The sequence below is a fragment of the Chrysemys picta genome, chromosome 11 (assembly GCF_011386835.1).
Source record: "Chrysemys picta bellii isolate R12L10 chromosome 11, ASM1138683v2, whole genome shotgun sequence".
Classification (NCBI taxonomy): Eukaryota; Metazoa; Chordata; order Testudines; family Emydidae; genus Chrysemys; species Chrysemys picta.
In genome coordinates this window covers 74,973,261-74,994,436 of record NC_088801.1, presented here as the reverse complement: position 1 = coordinate 74,994,436, position 21,176 = coordinate 74,973,261, and the positions used below count along the sequence as shown (strand labels likewise).

Genomic DNA, 21,176 nt, shown 5'->3' with positions numbered 1-21,176 from the left:
TAGCCTCATTTTTGACAGAATCAAACCAAGGGATGTTAAGCATACACTAACTTTTGACATTGAGTGTTTAGTTATCTCCTCAGCTGTTTTAATGGCTATGTTTCTGCTCCATCTAACAGGGTTATCACCATCACATTGAATCACACCTCGTATCTTAGTTGTCACACTATGTTTGTGAAACAATATTTACAAATACTTTAGTAATACTGTTTGATATGTAGTTTAAAACTCTATGGAAAGTTCAGACATTTGCTTGTATGCAAAACTGTTGTCTTATGGTTGTATTTACGAAAAACACCATGTTCAGATAGAGATGAATAGAATACATCCCTTTTAGGTGTTCACAATTTAACAAATGAACTAATCTTTCTATGTTAGGCTCGGGGTTTTAAAAATGTTTACACTGGGGAAACTTATAAAAGTGAATTGATTGTACAGATTCTGTTAGATATTTCATGCCCACATTCCAATGGCAATCAAATCTCTATAAAGGATGCATGAAAGAGCACCAGAAACACAAATCCAAGCTAGATTTCCACTGTCAAAAATATTTTTCGCCATAACTTGACTTTTTTTTTTTTTTACCCAATTAGTTTTCAAAGAACTATATTCTGGCCCTGTAAGAGGGCCGGACTCACCCCTGCGGTGCCTTCTACTGGTCATCCAGGGAATTAGCTCACCAGCCTCTGGAGTGCCCTCTGCAGGCCGGTGATCCGACTCGTTCTCCTTCTTGGCTCCCGTGTCCCTCCCAGGACCCCCTGGCAGTACCCACACACCCTCCCAGGGGAACCCCCACCCACTAACCCCTCCTCGCCTCAGTATCAGGCTACTGCCAGTCACCATCTAGCCCCACTCTCTGGGGCAGACTGCAGTATCAGCCTACTCATCACAAGCAAGGTTGGGTTTGGGCCTGCTGCCTTGGCCTCTCTCTGGGCTGCCCTCTGCAACCCCCAGTACCTCCTGGCCTAACACTAGGCCTCAGCCTGAGGCTTTCCAGCTCCTCAGCCTTTCCCCAGCCCTGCTCCACTACAGGTACCCTGTCTAGCTCCCTGCAACCAGGCCCTTCTCTCTCTGAAGGCAGAGAGAGACTCTACTGAGCTCCTGGCTCCCAGCCTCTTATATAGGCCTGCTGAAGCCTGATTGGGGCGTGGCCCAGCTGCAGCCACTTCCCCCAGTCAGCCAGGGTTTTTAGAGCTGCAGCTCTCTGCCAGGGCTGTGTTAAGCTCTTCCCAGCAGGAGCGGGGTAGCCACCCTGCTACCGGCCCCCAAATCCTACTTGAATTTTCTCAGGCCCAGTCTTTTTCCTTCCCACTTACGGCCTCTTAGAATCGTAAAATCATAGAAGATTAGGGTTGGAAGAGACCTCAGGATGTCATCTAGTCCACCCCCCTGCTCTAAGCAGGACCAACCCCAATTAAATCATCCCAGCCAAGCCTTTGTCAAGCCAGGCCTTAAAAACCTCTGAGGATGGAGATTCCACCACCTCCCTAGGTAACCCATTCCAGTGCTTCACCACCCTCCTAGTGAAATAGTTTTCCCTAATATCCAATCTAGACCTCCCCCACAGCAACTTGCAACCACTGCTCCTTGTTCTGTTATCTGCCACCACTGAGAACAGCCTAGCTCCATCCTCTTTGGACCCCCCCTTCAGGTAGTTAAAGGCTGCTATCAAATCCCCCCTCACTCTTCTCTTCTGCAGACCAAAGTCCCTCAGCCTCTCCTCATAAGTCATGTGCCCCAGCCCCCTAATCATTTTCTTTGCCCTCCGCTGGACTCTCTCCAATTTGACCACATCCCTTCTGTAGTGGGGGCCCAAAAATAGCTGCAATACTCCAGATGTGGCCTCACCAGGGCCAAATAAAGGGGAATAATCACTTCGCTTGATCTGCTGGCAATGCTTCTACTAATGCAGCCCAATATGCCGTTAGCCTTCTTGGCAACAAGGGTACACTGTTGACTCATATCCAGCTTCTTGTCCAATGTAATCCTCAGGTCCTTTTCTGCAGAAGTGCTACTTAGCTAGTTAGTCCCCAGCCTGTAGCAGTACATGGGATTCTTCCATCCTAAGTGCAGGACTCTGCACTTTTCCTTGTTGAACCTCATCAGATTTCTTTAGGCCCAATCCTCCAATTTGTCTAGATCACTCTGGACCCTATCCCTACCCTCCAGCGTATCTACCCCTCCCCTCAGCTTAGTGTTATCCGCGATCTTGCCGAGGGTGCAATCCATCGCATCATCCAGATCATTAATGAAGATGTTCAACAAAACCAGCTCCAGGACTCACTCCTGGGGCACTCTGCTTGATACCGCTGCCAACTAGACATTGAGCCTGACGATCTAGCCAGCTTTCTATTCACCTTATAGACTATTCATCCAATCCATACTTTTTTAACTTGCTGGCAAGAATACTGTAGGAGACCAAATCAAAAGCTCTGCTAAAGTCAAGGTATATCACGTCCACCGCTTTCCCCATATCCACAGAGCCAGCTATCTCATCATAGAAAGCAGTTAGCTTGGTCAGGCATGACTTGCCCTTGGTGAATCTTGTGGTTCACTTTTTTGTTTTGTTTTTTATGGACTCGGTAGGACTAGGAGCAGATGCCTAGCGAACTGCACCAGTTGTAATATGGAAGTCCGGGGGAAAATGCCTTCCAAAGCAGGGACCAAAAAAAGAGCATCTGCTATTTTGCTTTAGGAAAAGCCCTCAGTAAAGGAGACGGTTAATTTCTGGAAAAGCTTCCTGTTAATTCCATGAACTTGAGTGACAGATTTTTTAGAAATTCTCTACTAACCCTGCTAGATTTTCTACTCTGGGATGATCCATACATGTCTTCATCATAACCATTGGTCTGTCATGAAAGAAAAATGAGAGGAAAAAAAACTTAAATGAAACCAAAAGAGATCTCAGGGAAAGTCATCATTTATGCAGAGCTAAGCCACAGATGGTGCTTTTTCCACAAATACACCAGGGACAGTCATTGTGGTTCCCCAGGGATCATTGTGACTTCAGACAGCTCATCGAACACTTGACAGTTTTGTCTGCCAGCAATACCTGTAACCCAGCAAAAGATGTCCCTGTTTTCACCTCAAATTTTCGTAAAAACAGTACAGCAGCAGAATGTATTTAAAAGTCTCAGTCTTTTCAGACTCCTTGGGAAGTGAAAAAGGATGATTTCACTTCAGTCTACTGAAGGGAAAGGGAAAATCATTTCCTTGCTTACCTAAGCTCTTCGTTTCACATTGGTATTGAAGACTAAATACACTAATGTAGCTTTCTAAACACAAATTATACTGCACAACATCTCTTGCATTTGGTTTCCCTCATTTTTATTTACCTCATGCATCTATCCAGACATGACCATATGCCATATCCCAGGATTCTACACAGCCCTTCAGATATTGGAAGATCAGAATCTGGCCCAAACCTCCTGGATTCACCTCTCTCTATGCTCAAACATCACACCTCTCAGCAATCTCCCCTCTTGACATGGATATGGTTCTCTTCAGGACCCAAATGTTAGTCCACTACGTCATAGAACACAGGGCTAGTCCTCTTTTTAATATGCAGACACCATGAAATGTGTACTGTCATCTGCTAGCCAAGATCACCTGTGCTAACAGCCATTAAAATCGCAGTGTCCCTGATAGTTCTACTACTTGCAAAGCATTATGAGGCCCTATTATAATAGCCAGAAAACTAACAATCCCTAAAAAAAATTTACAGTAGTGTTGTAGTCATGTTGGTCACAGATGAGAGAAACAGAAGGTAGGTGAGATAATATATTTTATTGGACCTACTTCTGGTGGTTGCAGGTAGCTTTTGAGCTACACAGAGCTCAAAAAGCCCAGACCAGAAGAGCTCTCTGTAGCTCAAAAGCTTGTACCTTCCACCAACAGAAGTTGGTCCAATAAAAAGTTATGGTACCTCACCCACCTTGTCTCTCTCAATGCCTAAAATTGTTATTGACAGGTTTTACTTTTATTACAAATATTCTCTATGTATTTTTAATGCATCACTAAAAGGAACATTGGACAAACCAAACTGAATCTGTTTTTAAACAAAATGCAACTGCATACTGACTGAAGATGTGTATGCCAAATTACAGACTGAAGCAAATTAAAATGATAAATCCCCTCAAAAACAGAATTGGTAATGAAAGCATTTAATAAATCTATGCCAATATGCACCAGTGCCTAAACATTTGCATTCATCTAGCAGGATTACCAATGATTGAATTTCTAATCACAAACTACACATTTCAAACAGTCCCCTGGCAACATATATGTTGCATATTCTCTCCAAGAAATGTATGTGAAAAAAACTGAAAATGCTTCTTTCAAAGTACAATGAAATGTAACAAAAGAAACTCACTTTTAATCAGACTATCTTCTATATCAGCATAGAAATAAAAATCCATTAGTTAACACTAGTGCTGTTAATAGTTAATTGAATTTATACAGTACAGTGGACTAAGATATTACCGTAGCAATTGGGGAGGCTATTTTATTTTTTGAGTCATGGATTTCCTAGAAAACGTGACCATTTGCTGTGAACAAAATCTTTGAAGTGTTCCAGCTTTCTGTTGGCCTTTCTACTTGTGTATGCACAGAGAAAAACCTGATTAATGTGGATGTGATTAGGGTCTTCATACTACACAGATTTATGCACATGCTTAACTTTAGACTGCATTACGAGAGATTAACAATATCCTGTAAATTAGTGAACAAACCATATGGAATTACGATACACTTTGTTGAATTAAATTAAACCTTACTGAATTAGGGTTAATATCTTGGGGTACGCTGTATTAAAATGCAATTGTGTACATGTTGTGGCACTGTATGTACTCTCTCTAGTAGGGACAGGGATGCTAATGAATTTCTTCCTTTATCAACCTTAGAAGCCATCCCTCTGGGGAGATCCGCATGTACTAGTTCAAACTGGATTTGCCAGGGACCAACAGAGCAAGAAACGATTTTTGGATTAATAGCCTGGTTTTAAAGTGATCCAGGGCCTTCTTCCTGATGCAGCAAACGGACAGAACCTCTGGTCCATGGAGGGTCACAATCCTTAGGGAAGGATTGGAAGGACTTGGCCTACTGAGGCCACATAAGACCCGGTGCCTGTTCTGATCTGAAGCTGTAATAAACTTGTAACCACAGGTGTCCTGATTTTATAGGGACAGTCTCGATGTATAGAACTTTGTCTTATATAGGCACCTATTACCCCCCAACCCCTGTCCCAATTTTTCACACTTGCTATCTGGTCACCCTACCTAGAGTGGAGGGTTGAAGAACTCCTGCCAGAATCCATGGTAGGGTTGGGACTCTGATAAGCTTATAAACATCCGTGTAAAGTTCTTTTGTTTTTAAAATATTTTCTCTGTAGTGCTTTTATCTTAAGAATAAAGTAGGCTTGCTTAGAAAGAACTGTGTGGTTATTTATATCTGTAGCAGTCACTCTCCTGTCTCTGAAGAGACAGCAAACAGGTCTGTTTAGGCACCGTGGGAAATACACAGTGAAGGCAGGGAACTCAGCAGCCTGTGAATACCCTGATCAGAAAGGAGAGACATACAGCTCTCCACCCAGAAATGCAACAGCTGGGGAGCTGAAACATGAGAGTTGGTGCACTTGCTGAACCACTGAGGGGAAATGCAGGGACAGTTGCCCTGAACTGTTGCATTCATCATGAGAGTTACTATGAACAAAGTTGTGGCAGACAGACAAAATGAGTAAATATTTGTCACATTTCCACCTCCAGGGTATTTACTGTATTATTTGGCAACATATTTTATACTAAATGCAATATTCCAATTGATGACAAAAGAAAGCCTACATGTAGGTGGCCCTATAGAAGTTACATAAAGATTGATTTTGCAATAACCTTCTCTAGGAAAAAAACAGGTGATTGAAATGTCTTTGGCATGAAATCAATTCAGCAAGAAAAGTAGTCCCTAGTTTGGTGCAGGCATTTACATCTGATAACCTCCTCCCCAGTTTGCAAACATTGCTTAAATTACACTTAAAAGTTTCCCATTACATTAAGCAAAACCAAGTCTGCATTCCTGAAAGCAACCAAACTCCTTTTCCTTAGTAAAAGTTTCAGAAGTCAGTTCTGTGGATGTTTATGGGGGACTGTTTTTTAAACACAGACTACTCTGAGATTTGAAAATTTTCCAGTGTAAAGCTCCAATGTGTTAAAAAATAGCCTGTAAAAATTGTTTTATTTAATGAAGCAGTCTTAGAATCTTAAAGCATTGTTCAATTATTAGCTACTTACATGTGCTTGTTAATTGAATGTTGACCCATTACATTTACTGGTTTGCTACTTTAAATGACATTCTCCCTCCTCCTGCCTCATGGAGGAAAATACAACCTTAGTTACCAGTCACACTAGCCGCTACCATCTTTTCCCTACATCTTTCTACTAACTAATGTAATATATGAAGATACAGAGTATCTTGAAAAAAATCCTCTGAGCAGTACTGCTGTATAATCATTTGGGCTGAACTGCATTTTGTAATAAGCAACTGATACCTAGTGCCTTTTATGCACCCACAACCACAAAGAGCTACAATAGATTCTTGGCATTAGGCTGATTTCTCAGTATAAATGAAAACTATTTGGCCCAATCTGGCCATAACCCTATGGCCAACATTTTTGCAAGTTCTCTCCAGCCCCAACATAGCCCTCTCAGAGGAAAACAATCTCTAAATACATACTGCTTTGGAGTTCTTCTTTTTGGTCCTCTCATTCTCTAATCCAGCCTGTAGTAAGAGTAAGAATACCCAGTGAAAAGATCAATGAATTCTTGTATTTCTATCTTCCCCCTGTACTACATGCAGATCTACATGCAAAAACCAAGTCTTGTATTCCTACAAATCTACAAAGCATGCTTCAATGTACACACTCAGTGAGGATATAGAAAACAATCACACCAGATTCAAATTACTAGTTTATGATTTTAAATGATTAAAGAATAATAAACATGCAGCTAACATTAATAGCTGCAGTTAAAACCATTCATGCCTGCTGGATTAAATCAATGAATAGACCCTTCTGCCATATATACATACTACACCAATAGATCCATGAAAAAACTTAGCATAGTAAGTGTTAGAACTGTATCTGAATATAGGCCACTGACCAAGGAAATAGAATATACTGGGTGAACAAATTCTTAATTTGAAATAGGGGTAGGGAATGCAGAAAAGGAGAGAAAAATACAGCCTTCAATGAAATTGGCCACAAGAGCTTGTTTTCAAATTCTGATGTGGAGGCCTGAAGCACCGATTCACAACAGCCAGCTAGAGGGAGGTAGAAATGATGCTCAGTTCAAATAAAGTGGAACTGCTCTTCATTCAGCAGCTTTTAAAAAAGATCTTCTTGTACTTTGCCTTTTATGGAGGCACAGCAAGACCCTATGCTCTGTCACAACAGAGTCACAAGGGAGTAGTATTAACATTGTCGTGTGATCTAAATCCAGATTTAAGGATCCCAATCTTATGGTCCTTTTTTATTATTATTTTTAACACATACTGTTACTATGAATGTTGATTTTATCTTCACAAGCAAAGATAAGGCTATTCAGACATGGTATATAATGTACTGCAGATTTATTCATCTTCTGTTTCCCAGAACAGATCTACTTGAAATTAGTTATGTAAAATAAAAGGTGCTTGAAATACATGAGAAATTAAAGTTGTATATAATATTCAACTCTAATAGGTAACAGCTTTTCTACCTAGATTTTAGTGATTTCCAAGACAGCTCTTTGTACAATGGGGAAAATATCCAAGAGGTACTCCGGGGGGAATTTTGCGCCACTGCGCGTGTGCAGAATTCATGTCCCCCGCAATAGCTTTGCTTCCCTGCAGAAAAATGACTGACAAGTAAGCAAAGCGAAGCTGCAAGAGCAGTCACACACTACTCCCTAGCTGCACAGGTACATTGTTTCAGCACCCGGAACAGTCGGCGGAGAGGTAAATCACCACAGGGCTGGGGACACCCCAGCCAGTGACTCCTACCCTGAGCCGGGATCAGATGCTAGTCCCAGCTGGGCTGGAGGCAGGAGAGGATGGGACTTTCTCTTCCCCCACAAGGAGTGGCTGGGGCTGTGTCAGACCCATCCTCAGAAACCTCCCCCTGCTGTAGGAAGCTCAGCATCCTCCCTTACTTCCTGCCCCCATCACTCCTCAGCTATGGGGGAGGGATCACTGGACAGGGATCTGCTCCCCATCTGCCCAACCTCCATGCATCCTAATCTCCCATACCCAGACCCCCCTGCCGAGCCTCACCCCGTATACTCAGAACCCCCCTTTGCCCTCCATACCCAAACCCCATCTCCTTGAACCTCAACCTCTGCATCTGAAGCCCTCTGTACCCAGGCCCCCTGCCTCAGGACCCCCACACTTGCACCCAGACCACTCCGACTGAACTCCCTGCACTCAAGCCTGAGCCCTCACATCCAGACCCCCACACCACTGACTCCCAACTAGCTGCACCCAGACCCCACTCCCCCAGCAACCAGACCTCCCCAACCACTTTCACCTGGAAACCCCTGCAGTGTCCCATTGCCCCTGCACCTGGAACCCCTCCAATGAGCCTCTGTGCATCCAGATCCCCCCACACCTAGGCCCCCCACTGAGCTGCCTGCACCCAGATTGTCCCACACAGAATCCACTCACCCCACACTTGGATCCCCCCCATACTGAGCCCCTCCACACTTGGATCTTGCCTGGTTCAGCCTGCCCACCCACACTTGGTGCAGAAGGGCAGGGACCCAGAGTGTTTCTGGGGCAGGCCCAGGCCTTGTGCTGTGTCAGGGTCGGGTGCAGCCTTACCACTGATTCCATGCCTCAGGGGTGGGGAGGCTGCAGGGTGTAGCCAATGGCCTGTGCTCTGCACTGCCATGCTGGAGCCTCTGCATTTATTTGTTGACAAATAAAACTTGCAGAATTGTAAATATTGTGCGCAGAATTTTTAGGCGCAGAACGCCCTCAGGAGTAAAGAGGAAAAAGTTTGCTGTTCACGTCTCAATTAAACACACATTTTGAAAATAGTGAGATTTGTATTTGTGAAGGTTACCACACAGAGCACTGGAGAACGAAACCATCTCTCCTCCAAGCAGGTACAATGTAAGTAGTGGCAATGCAAGCGTCTCCACGCAGCCCTGAAGGGACGACACCTTTAGGTGGGAGTTAGTTCATTCTCCAGGATTGTTATTCAATCCTTTGCCTTGCTGAGTCTGACAAATGTCACAATGCTAAGTGAAGCCGTGGGATGTGTCTCATTCCTTGCAGTCAGGTATCCACATCAGAGACCATAACACTGCCATCATGATCATTTGCCTTTTTGGGTCTCCTTCTCTACTATTGACCAGATATAGCAATAAGCGTTAGTATTTTTTCCCCACAATTTCTATCACACACTAACTTCAGACCATCCTCACCACTGGATAGGCGCTGGCATACTCCAAGTCAGACTGTCAAGAGCATGAGAGGAAACAAAAACCATCAGAATACAAAAAACCCAAAGATGGCAATCAGGAAGACATAGGTACTGAGGTGTAAAAGTGTAAAATTCCTTGGTTTTGAGCAATGACAGCACCAGTCAGGAACTTCAGCAACCATCAACCAGAGTAACGAGAGAAACAGAGACAAGTCCTTGTACACTGCATCACTATTGTGCAATAATGCAACAATATTTCACCTTGTTGGATCTTGGATGTGGGACTTGGCCCATTGTGAAATTATTAGGGAAAACTGAAGAGAATTTGCAGTGGAAGAAGACTGAAACCAGGGTCATGTGTCTTAAAAAAACCAGAAGATGATATTTTAAGTTTTTCTGCAACAAAAATCACTTAAGGGTAAAGCAAGCCTATGGGGCTTCCAGAATAATAAGGTAGGTTCCTCAGGCAGTTTTCATCAGTCTCAGAACAAACCACAGTAAAACACTCTTAGAGGAGAACATTCCAGGCGAAAACTCTGTGAGAAAGAAATTGCTGATTTGGAGGACTGGGAGGTTTCACATGGTAATAATTGTTCTGACATTGCTCCACTGTTTGGAAACTTCCTGTCCAAAAGAGAAAGAACCAACCGTCCAAGAGAAAATTTGTAAATTCTACATATCTTGTATGGTGTTCCAAGAGTGCCCATACAGATATTTCAAGGAACTTTTACAGGAAGAAAAACAGCTTCTTTTCGTGAGAAATTAAAAAATCTCTTTAACACCAAATCCAAATATGAAGGTTTCCATAATACAAAATCCAAATATGAAGATTTCTATAACAAGTAAACTTTGAAACAAAAGGTTTTCAAACAAATTCCACCTTTACTTACTGACAAAGACCAGAATTCAGATTTCTCTGTGAATCTGATCTAGTTTTACAAACTCTTAAATAGAGACAAGATATAGTTTCCTTGTTTCTAAAGTGTTCTTTATGTTAACTAGGCTTAGCAAAAGAAGCAGAGAACCCTGAACTCAGATCCTAGGAGCTCAGGTTTTCGTTTCACTTTTATACATACATAAAAAAGCCAAACCAAAGACCCCTGAAAGAAGTCAACAGAAGCATAACTAAATGTCTACACAAACCACTTAAAGCATATTCACAATTCTATCTTGTTAAGCAGTTGTGAGCCATGTATCAATGCTAAGAACATAATTAGTTGTATTTTGTTTCAATGTGAATAAAATCATGTGCATTAAACCAAGTCTATTAAGGGACAGATTTTGATTCAGACTAATGAGCTAATATATCTACATCCTGCTTTTCTTGGCCTGAAGTCACAATTGCCTCAGGGTCAGGGCAGGAAATCTCAAGGGTTTCTCATTCTTCAAGTCTTAAAATTTAGGGGTCAAACCTCCCTCGGTGTGTGTAAAACTCAAATATTTGGATTTATGATCATTCATTGAGGAAGGCTCCCCTTTTAACAGTAATACAGGAAATTAGGTGCAATACATTAGGGATATTACGGCATAAAGTTTCTTCCACAAGACTCCATTAGACCAAGTTTTCTATCAAACAAGGACATTGCTCACAAACATCACTAATAAATATTTATGAGCTAGATCTTCAGCTGCTGCTAGTCACTGACTAAAGATCTGGCTCTTCAAACTGTATGGTTAGTAGCCTGGGAATACTGTTGGATCTTAGGGATGCTTACTTACACTCCAGAGAGATTAGGAATCAGACATTTCTTTTGGGTGAGGAAGTGCAGCCTGTTTAGTGAAATGCAAATTTTAATTACCAATGACCATCAGAATAAAGTATATTAAGGTCTAATAGGGACCCTTATTCATGAGGATTTTGGAGAGGGTATTTCAGTCATTAATTTCCTTGCAGGCCATGAAAATACAGTTATAGTCAGGACTGGATAAGCAGTTTAATTGAAAATTGCCCAGAACAAACTAAACTGAAACCTCAAGTGCTCTAGGAATGAAAGCATTTTTTCCTAAATCAGTTCCATGAACAATTTTATTAAAGTTTAATTCAACTAAAATCTATTTTAATGTTCATATTTCTTAACCTTTTCCTCATCATTGCGGAAAACCCATCAATTATTGCTTTCTTGTTAGTGAAATAAAGAATTCAAGGTCACAAAGGTATCAAGCACATTCTAGTTATACTATTTGGGCAAATTAAATTAATCCCCAATTTCAGGAGGTGGGAATGTTACAGTAAAACCAATGCCATATAATGAATAATATATAGATGTCACACAAAAAGGGAATGAGACTCATAGTACAAGATATACTGTATGTCCACCAGAAGATGGAAATTTAATTAGCAATAACTCATTCAATTTGTTTCCCCAGTGGTATTATACATATGAATATAAAACTATTTAGGGGGAAATAAGACCATTCCATTCAATAGTTTCTTGGGGGATATTCCTTCAGAAAGAAAAAAAATATTAACTCTTAGTTGGCTAGTTAATTACAAGATCTTCCAAGAGCTGCATGAAACCTCCCTGCAAATGGTAAAAGCTAGCATTAAGGATCTGGATCATTCTTTAAAATATATAATCTTAATTTGTCTGATATATATCAGGGGTTCTCAACCTTTTTTGCCCTGAGGCTCCCCCGCAACATGCTATAAAACTCCACGGCTCTCCTGTACCACAACTGGTTTTTCTCTGGCGTTAAGGGGTAAGAAGCAGGGCAGTGGCCTGGGGCCCAACGTCACAAGTTGCTCAGGCTTTGGGTTCAGCTCCGGGTGGTGGGGCTTGGGGCCCCAGGCTGCAGTCCTGCGTGATGGGGCTTCAGCTTTCTGCCCTGGGCCCTAGCGAGTCTAACGCCAGCCATGCTTGGCAGACTCCCTGAAACTTGCTTGCGGGCCCCCAGGCCCCTGGTTGAGAACCAGTGATCTATATCAATCTTAAAGAGGTAAACTAATGCTATCGTTAACTGCATTAAAACTCTGTCTGCATTAGAAAACAATTATTCCTAATAGAACCAGAAGAACAGAACTGGTTTAGGCACAAATGCTTCTATGTGCCCACTCTAGCCATGCTAATTCATGTTCCAAACTGTTGCAGTATTGCCCTACGTCAGTACCAGTACTGCTCTAGACCGTTTCAACTGCATGGCCTCAGAGTACCCATCCCATAGGCTCCAGAATTTTAAGCGTTTTCAAAAGACAATCAGTGCACCATGGGACAGTAGCAGGACTGTCTCAACCATGTGCGCTATGATGAGAGCTAGTTCGGTCCACACTGGAATTAAAATGGTGCACACTGGAATGGTACAGAGTGAAGCAGTTTGATTCATATACATATAGACTGGTTGCACTATTTTGTACATGACAGTGTTTTTCAGATGTACTAGGAAGATGTTACTGTTAAAGGGTGAATTTATCTCATCTAGATTAAACCTATGTGAGCTCCTGTGCTCACTACACGTGCACAAGTGATCCTTCCTTAGTGCCCAGTCTCATTTCTGGGAGGAGACAGACTCCAAACCTCTCAATAATGCCAGCTTTGAGGAAGAAGTCACCTGGATCCCCAAGCTATTTAAAAAGACCAGCTAAGAACAGGATTAATACTGGATCACAGTAACAATGAACAGATGTGCTTTCCATCAGGTGATTTACATTTAGTTTCTAAACTGTGACCCCTCAACCCCCCAACACCCAACCGAGTGAATGCTGCATCATTTCTCAGATTGCTCCATATGGTCACTAACACTAGAACAGCTTAAAAAGATCCATGCAAGAGGAAATTCTGTAGACCCACATCTTGACTAAATACCTCCCCCAGTGATTAGTGAAGAGAGTATTCAGCAGGAAAAACAATCTCTACTGAATGTAATGCTTTACTTATATTCATATTTACAATTTAATGTCTATGAAACTGACACACCTATACAGTTCTCCTTGGATGAAGGAACTGTTGGCTTCAATGTAGGCCTCAAGTAGAAGGCTACAATGTAGAAAACTTGGGAGACAGAAAATTATCAGAGCTCTTTCTGGAAAGGGTGCAGAGGAACTTGTTGCAAGATGTGGGAGAACAGCAACATCAATAAAAAAAATTCATGCACTTAATTGTACAAGTTACTAACCCTCAGGCTTCCACGGCTACCCACTGACATGCGCTCATCTTCATCTGAAGCCTATTGAAGAGAAAGTGTAGGAGACAAGAAACAATTAAAAGAATACAGATAACAAGCAATGAAACAAGTAACGATAGAATCAATGAAACAGAAGCCAGAGGGAGGAAAAGATTTGGTGCTAAACTCCTTAAGAAAAGGCTTGCCCAGTACATATGTTTCATTTATATTAGATGACAAACATGAGAGTAAATATAACAGAGCCACGTCAAACATTGTATTGCCTGAAAATGGTCCAAAGGAAGTTCTAAAGCATTCCCCTACAGGCTGACCAGATTAGGAGCTTGTACAACTCCTCTTTGTGCCATGCCTGGCTCATGCAAAACAAACAGGTTCATTGTTCTCTTGTGCAAAGCAGTTGGATTTTAATTTGCAAAAACTCCCCAGAATTCTTTGCAGAGAGGCATGAAGTGTTGCAACAAATTAACAGTAAATACATTTGTTTTTAAAAGACACACTGCCAGTGTGCTGGAAGTGACGTATGTAAATACGTATGAAGAAGGCACAAAAGAAAATACTAACCGAGGCATTTCTTCTGGATCTACGAGAATAACGCTCACTGTCTTCCTATCAAAGCAGCAGAGAAAGTAAGAGGGAAATGTTGAAAGGACAGAAATAGTAAAACAAAGCCTTCAGTAAGAAAAAAATGAAACCTCAGCAGTGTTGAGAAGGAAGCTGGATTTAGCGAGGTTTAATCTGATAATGACAGATGATGCACTATGCCAACTGAGGAAAAGAATTTGAACTTGCTATTTCCCTATAGCTGTCCTCCTTCCTTCATCCCAGGCCATTCATCACCACTATACATTTCTAAAATACAATGGCAAGTTATAGGCATTGTTTTCTTTATTTGTACCTAGTGTAGTTGTAGCCATGTTGATCCCAGGATATGAGCGTGACAAGGTAGGTGAGGTAATATCTTTTAGTTGGACCAACTTCTGTTGGTGAAAGAGAGACAAGCATACGTGTCAACTTACTAATGTGCCGGGGGTTGCTCCCCTCCAGCTCTGTCCCAGGCCTCACCTCTACTCCACCCCTTCCCCAAGACCCCACCCCTGCCCTGCCTCTTCCCGCCCCACCCACGCCCTGCCTCTTTCTGCCTCCATTCCCCCTAGCGTCCTGCCTTCCGTGGCAGGTGGGAGGCACTGGGAGGCGCTGATCAGAGGGGCCACTGGGAGGACTGGGGGGAGGGGAGGCACTGACAGGGGGGTTGCTGGTGGGTGCTCTGCACCCACCTTCCCCCCCCATGGGTGCTCCAGCCCTGGAGCACCCATGGAGTCGGCACCTATGGAAACAAGCTTTAGAGCTCCCCAGGAACCCTAAGAAGAGCTCAAAAACTTGTCTCATTCACCAACAGAAGTTTCTGCTTGTCTCTTATTAGTACCTAGACATTCACAGTGCAAACGCACTGATTAAGTTAAATTTACTACCCTAATGGGTCTGAGAGCCTGTAGCTACAGCTCTTTTTAAAAGAAAGCTTTCTAGTCTATATCCCGCTCAGAAAGAAGTCGTCTTCAATTTGAATGGCATTCTCTACCCTGTAAAAATGACAAGGCAATCACCTTTTAATGTGGGTTTCACTGAAACACATGACCTTTGCTAACAAGCTAAAAGAATCTGTATCCTACTTCCAATCACTGGGCTATATTAGACATTGCCTTGTATGGGAACTTTGAACACTGACAATGTGGTAGAATGCATTAAATTTCAACAAAATGGTTTTAACACTATTTAGCAATGGCTAAAAAGTGGAATGCAAAATAAACTTGCGTGTTGTACAGCTATATTTGCCAGAGGCGAGTTTAAATTTGTTGGTTTTCAAGCAAGCTTCAATATTCAGTGGCTAGCGCTCTGCCCAATAAAACTAAGCTCTGGATTTGGGCAGCACTAGATAGCGAGCTCTCGATCTCTCTGTGTAGAGCATGCAAGGTTTTGAAGTGACAAAGGCTGACTTGTGAGCTCTCAAGGGCATATCATCAGGTTTGGCAGGTGGGTCTTGCTCACATGCTCATACTGATCACCATTTTGAGGGTGATGAAGGAATTTTCCCCAGGTCAGACAGACAGGGAGCTTGGTTTTGTTTTTGCCTCTCTGCAGCATGGGGTAGGGGTCACCTGCTGGGATCCTCTAGATATAACACACTAAATCAATTCCCTGCATTTGCCAAGACCTTAGGTACTGGTTCACCTCAGACCCTTCTATTCTCCGCCTGTGGCACTCAATAGTTTAGTCTCCTGAGGACTGTAATACTTGAATCTAATCCAGGTCAGTAGGTTCAACACAAGGGTAATGGGGGTGGGGTTTAGTGGCCTGTGATGCACAGAAGACCAGACTAAATGATCTGGTGGTCCCTTTTGGCCTCAAACTCAATGAGGAACTTCACCTTGTCTGGATGGTAAGTCACCTTGACAATGGTGGGAGTGTAAACCAAGAAAGTGTGTATGTGGCTGGGGAGATAAGGGAAAGGGATCGTGGTTCCAAGAATCAAGCCAACAACTTCCAAAAACTAACTCATGTTACCAGGTCAGGGGGTACCCAAAAAAGACCAGCCTGGGAACAACAGCCCTACCTCCAGTCCCTAACTAATGAATGGCTTTATAAACTAAGGATCAAAGAATAATTTCTTTTTAAAAACTGAAATAAATACATTTGAAACCAAATCTGGTCTGTTTTAGCAACTATTTTAGTTATCAGGAGAAAAAAAAAACAATTTTTTCCCAAGTCTTTAGCCAATTTGTGTGTGTGCTTTTAAATCAAGAAATCCATTTTTAGCAACTATTTCAATCTTATGTTATGACCATCGAACAGTTGGATATTCTTGAGAGGCTAATCTATGTTTCATAGAATCATAGAATATCAGGGTTGGAAGGGACCTCAGGAGGTCATTTTGTTCACCCCCTGCTCAAAGCAGGACCAGTCCCCAATGGCTTACTACATAGTGAAAGCTAGGAAGTTAGATTTCAGAACTGATGGGAGCGAGAGCATCACAAGAGTAATGTAAGAACATTCATGTTGGTGTTTGCCCTTCTAACTACACTGTATAAGGTACGGTTGAAGAAGATCACAGGGTCAATGCAAAGATGCCTGGAAGTCCCTGGCTACAACCCACCCAAGCTTTAAGTATTTATTCAACTTAGACATTGAGAACTCAAACTATCACAAAAATTCAGACCAAAAAGAGGTATATCCTATTGCTAATGCCAGCAATAGTTGTAATGTGTTTGAATTCCAATCAGTTTTTAACAATTTGGGAACAGAGCTTTGTGAAGTAGAACAGCTTCTATAATCACATCCTATATATTAGACCCTTCAAACTTACTACAAACAAAAACACACATAAGCAATACTCCAGATGCAGAGTTCAAAAACAGTCCTTATAAGATTGGAAATTAATTCATCAAATATAGCAATATACCTGTCCCACGGAATTTCAAAAACATTGTAAGCTGAACAAGATTAAGGTTAAAATTATTTTTAGCTTTGTTGGTCAAGGCCTACCATCCACTGCTCGATGTCACCCCACTTTGTATCCAGACCATAATATTTCTATAGACAGAAAAGGGAAAAAACAGAATTTAGAGGAGAAAGAGAAGCACTGAACTTTGAGACATGCATTGCCATGGTTCTGCCGAGCTGCACAGTCCGGCTCTCACACTGAAACATGCACGCTCAAGGATTAGACAAACATGCCAGTGCAAAGCTACAAATTGCAGAGCGTGACTCAGCTCCTTCATACCGCTGTGAAAAGCAGCACATGCCTGAGGAAGAAAAGCTTTTGTGTTGTTTTTAAACCAATCATAAGCAAAGCTGTGGGGAAAGGAGTGAGAAAGGGTGTAATGAGCCTTGGGTTCCCGACCCAGTTCAGTCAACACTTGTTACAAGGGATCTGAACATAACATTTTCAGGATGAAAAGTTCCAGCAAACCATGGATTTGTACGCTTGGAAGGAAGACAAAGTGATTAACGTAGAGTTAATCTCCATGTACTCTTACGAAAATGAACAATTCTTAAAAGAGCTTTTTCAAAATGTGATCGGCTTTTCCACGACTTCCATCATCATGAAAGTGGTACAATATCATGAATGGCAAGAGGTTTCATATTATAAGGAACCTGCAGTACAGTTTAGGATGTGCAGAACCACAAAAGGTGGAGGGTAAGGTCTGGAAAGCCCACACCCACTCAGTACCAAATATCACATATGCATTCCAGGAAGAAAGCCTTCAGTTTCTTGGTTCATATTTTCTTTGCATAACAACTCCGGAGTAACCCTACTGATTTTGTGATTGGATTAGACAAGAAGTGCTTTAGAGTTCAGTAAATAAATAATTTTAGTTTTTTTCTTCCCATATACACACTGTATTAAAAGCTCTATTTTGGGGCTTTAATGAAAGTCTACTTAACACAAAATAGTATGACAAACTTTTTGAAAGTTATGACAAAATTAAAGAATTACTGCTATAAAGAAGAATCACTGTAAACAAGGAGTAATATCAGCACAGGTATTTCCTATTTAGGAGGAAAATGCACATCAGAACAATTTGTTTGACTAATATTCTCCTCCAAAAGATTCATATTATTGTAAATAAGCCCACATCTAATCTTTGCCTGTACCCGCATTGCTGGCAGTGCCTTTGAGAGGGAGACAGGGAATTGCTTTTAAAAGCATGGCTTCCTATTTTGTTTAGATCTCATAACATTTAAGTTAAACATTCAAGAACTGGAAGTCTTTATGGTATACTCAGTGTTTAGCATCAACTCAATTGCAACAGTTTCATTCACCTTACTTCCTAAAACAATCTGCTTATGAGAAAACTTGGTGAAAGAGACACATATGTTGGCTTTCCTTGTCTAATTCTGTCAGATTACAAACAACTCGACTAACTGTGCCTTCAAACCAAAGGGGGTGATCTGAGCCTCTCCCCTCCCCCCGGCCCACCCCAGAAAGAGAAAAGCAGTGCTTTTCAAAGGAGATCATAAAAATGACTGCTCAGTTAGGAGAATCTGGGCAGACAAAACCGAATGATTAACTTGATAGATATCATTGGCTTGGAGGAACAATTGAGAAGGGGTGGATGGATGCTTACTGCGGTCTTATACAAATATGAAAAATATTAGAATATAAGCTTCCAAAAGCAGTGTCTGCCATTTAAATCAAACATTTTTAAAATAATTAAAAATAAGAGCATTTATTTAGTGCTTTATATGTTTAAAAGCACTATGCAATCATGATTCTGGAACATAAAGACGACGACTCTTATTCAGCAAGGTAATTTACTTGCATGTTTAAAATTCGGCACGTAAGTTATTGCTTCTCTTTTCCACAAAGCATTTAAGCATGGGCTCAGGGACCTCTTGCAATGCTCATACACTGCTTAGCCAGAAAGAAATAAGAATCCAAAGTGTACTTCAAGATAGGGCTTAATACATTTCTTTTGTACTTCTTCTTGTGCTTTCTTCAGTAACTGACCATGGTTACAAGCTTTATGCATCTCATCACACGTGCTGAGGTAGAAATGTAATATATACGACAACCTACCCCAAAATGAAATATAATGTAAGGTCCCAATCCTGTAAATAAATGCACTGGTTTAGACAACTGCAGAGTCCTGTTTGGCAAAACTTATACATTTTGCTTTGTAATATTCAGGACAGGTAAACGGATTAAAAAGGCACATTTTCTCCAAAACAATTTGCTTGGAATTTTGTCTGGTAACCAGATTGATTTAAATGATGCAATTCAAACCTAAAAATTCCATGAAAATAAAAAGCCCAAGCCATTGGGTTTGCATAGGAAGCTTTTATAAATAAAATTAACAATATCCTCAAGGTTTTGTGAACCATGCTTTCTGCATACTTAATCCTATTGTTTGTGACTTGGGCTTCTGAATTCAGTCTTGTGATTAAGGACAAGGAGATATCCATAGAAGATTTCAATTTTTCTCAAATTTACCTCCAGGGAGTTTTACAGTTCTCCTTTGTGCCTTCCCTTCCTCCACCCACCTAAAGCTACAAGGTTTAATACCATTGGTGAAAGAACAGCTAATGAGTGCCTTAGAGGTTCTATTCTTTAATTTATAAAATGCTTTGATATAAACATGATCACCTAATATTGACTGAAAATATTTGGTAGTCTTTTAAATATGTGAAAGTATTACAGACATTTGCCAAACCAACTACATCAAGTCTCTTTCTTCAAGTAGTCAAAGTTGACTATTATCTAGTTTCCCTGCAGATTTCTCTTACAAATGGTAAGTAATTCTAGGACATTTTCAAGAAGAAAAATTATGTTCACCCATTCATTTGATCTTTGTAGTTAGTATGCTATTGCGAGCTTCAAGTGCTGTTCTAATCAGAAAAGTGACATTAAATAGCATTGTGAGATTCCAGTTTTAACATCTGCCAGGGATTTCTGATCAAGTTTACTCCAATTATAAGAGTTAGAAAAAACTAACTGGTAGCTTTTTAAATACTAAAAATGGGATTTGAAAGTTAAACTAGGTAGTTCCTGGTTCATGTAATAATGATTCTGAAGGCCAAATTTTACCTTGTTCTAGCTGCACAATCAGAATACCTCCAATGGGGATGTACATATGTAGTGTAACTAAGGGTTAAATTTGATCCCATAATTGGGACTTGACTTAACTCTGTTGACGTGCAGGAGGAAACTGAATTCAACTTGCTCTCCCAAAACAGAGTTGGTTTGGCAAGGATAACGAGATTAAAATTTATTTTTGTCACTGAAGTAATCAAGCTATTCCTCTGAACAGATAGCAGCTCATTTCAATAAGAAAGTGTCAGTTTTACATACTCACTTTTCAGCATATAACAGCACCTTCAGAACTCTAAACTACATCATCAGCTAGTGAAACATGCAACAAAGGATACTGAAGTGACAGGTCAAAGCAAACGAGAGTTTGATTTACAGAAGACACTTATGGTGCAATGAAAGGTAACAGTCTCAGAAGGACCATTTATCAAATAAGGTGGATAACAGCAGGTTTATATAGTCTTGTGTTTCCTTCTTCCCCAACATGATATGGTTTTTTAAAACAATTTTTCCATTTAGGTGCTATAGAGTTCATGCACAGCAAGTATTGTACAGCTTGAGATTTTGACATAACATGAAGACTTGCTGATGATCAGTAACTATTATAAACATTAAAATTGTAATTTTTGCAGTCATTCCACAAAGTACTGTACAGTTTATGACACATGAAGCCACCATGCAGTTTCACATTATGCCTGATTTGTCAAATTAATCTTTCGCTGACTACACTGACCATTTACATGAAAATCAGCAGGAGGGAATAACTTGAAATTATGAGACGTGAGCTCGAAAGATACTGAAATTAAAAAGAGTGTTTGACAGAGGAGAGGGTTGTTTTAAATTGACTAAGCACATTATTTTCTTAACTACCAGGAGAACTCTCAGAGCTGGGGTGACGAAGGGACAGATAGGGTATGGAGATCACATAATAGTTAAGGATAGTTCCACACTGAAAAAACCTGCTGTGTACCATGCATTCTTGAGGGGGTTTATTTCTGAAATGGTATCAAGGCCCCTGAT

The 21,176-nt window shown here is 41.1% G+C and overlaps 1 protein-coding gene across 49 annotated transcripts in view; it reads right to left on the bottom strand.

Moving 5' to 3' along the window:
* Nucleotides 1-21,176, bottom strand: part of LRRFIP1 (LRR binding FLII interacting protein 1) — a 177,227-nt gene that overhangs the window by 58,973 nt on the left and 97,078 nt on the right. For 13 of the 49 annotated variants that reach the window (XR_010591662.1, XR_010591663.1, XR_006175448.2 and 10 more), the window contains exons 4-9: nt 17,108-17,155; nt 14,132-14,176; nt 13,562-13,612; nt 9,453-9,485; nt 6,724-6,768; nt 2,793-2,849 (exon numbers count right to left, since the gene is read on the bottom strand). The exons of 10 other annotated variants lie outside the window; for them this stretch is intronic. Coding sequence is in view for 36 of the 39 variants with exons in the window: in XM_065562201.1 (XP_065418273.1) it covers nt 2,793-2,849; nt 6,724-6,768; nt 9,453-9,485; nt 13,562-13,612; nt 14,132-14,176; nt 17,108-17,155 (279 nt within the window). In the remaining 3 variants the exon portion in view is untranslated. The remainder of the gene's footprint in view (nt 1-2,792; nt 2,850-6,723; nt 6,769-9,452; nt 9,486-13,561; nt 13,613-14,131; nt 14,177-17,107; nt 17,156-21,176) is intronic. 26 more of the 49 variants (XM_065562210.1, XM_065562175.1, XM_065562176.1 and 23 more) reach the window with 5 other exon arrangements.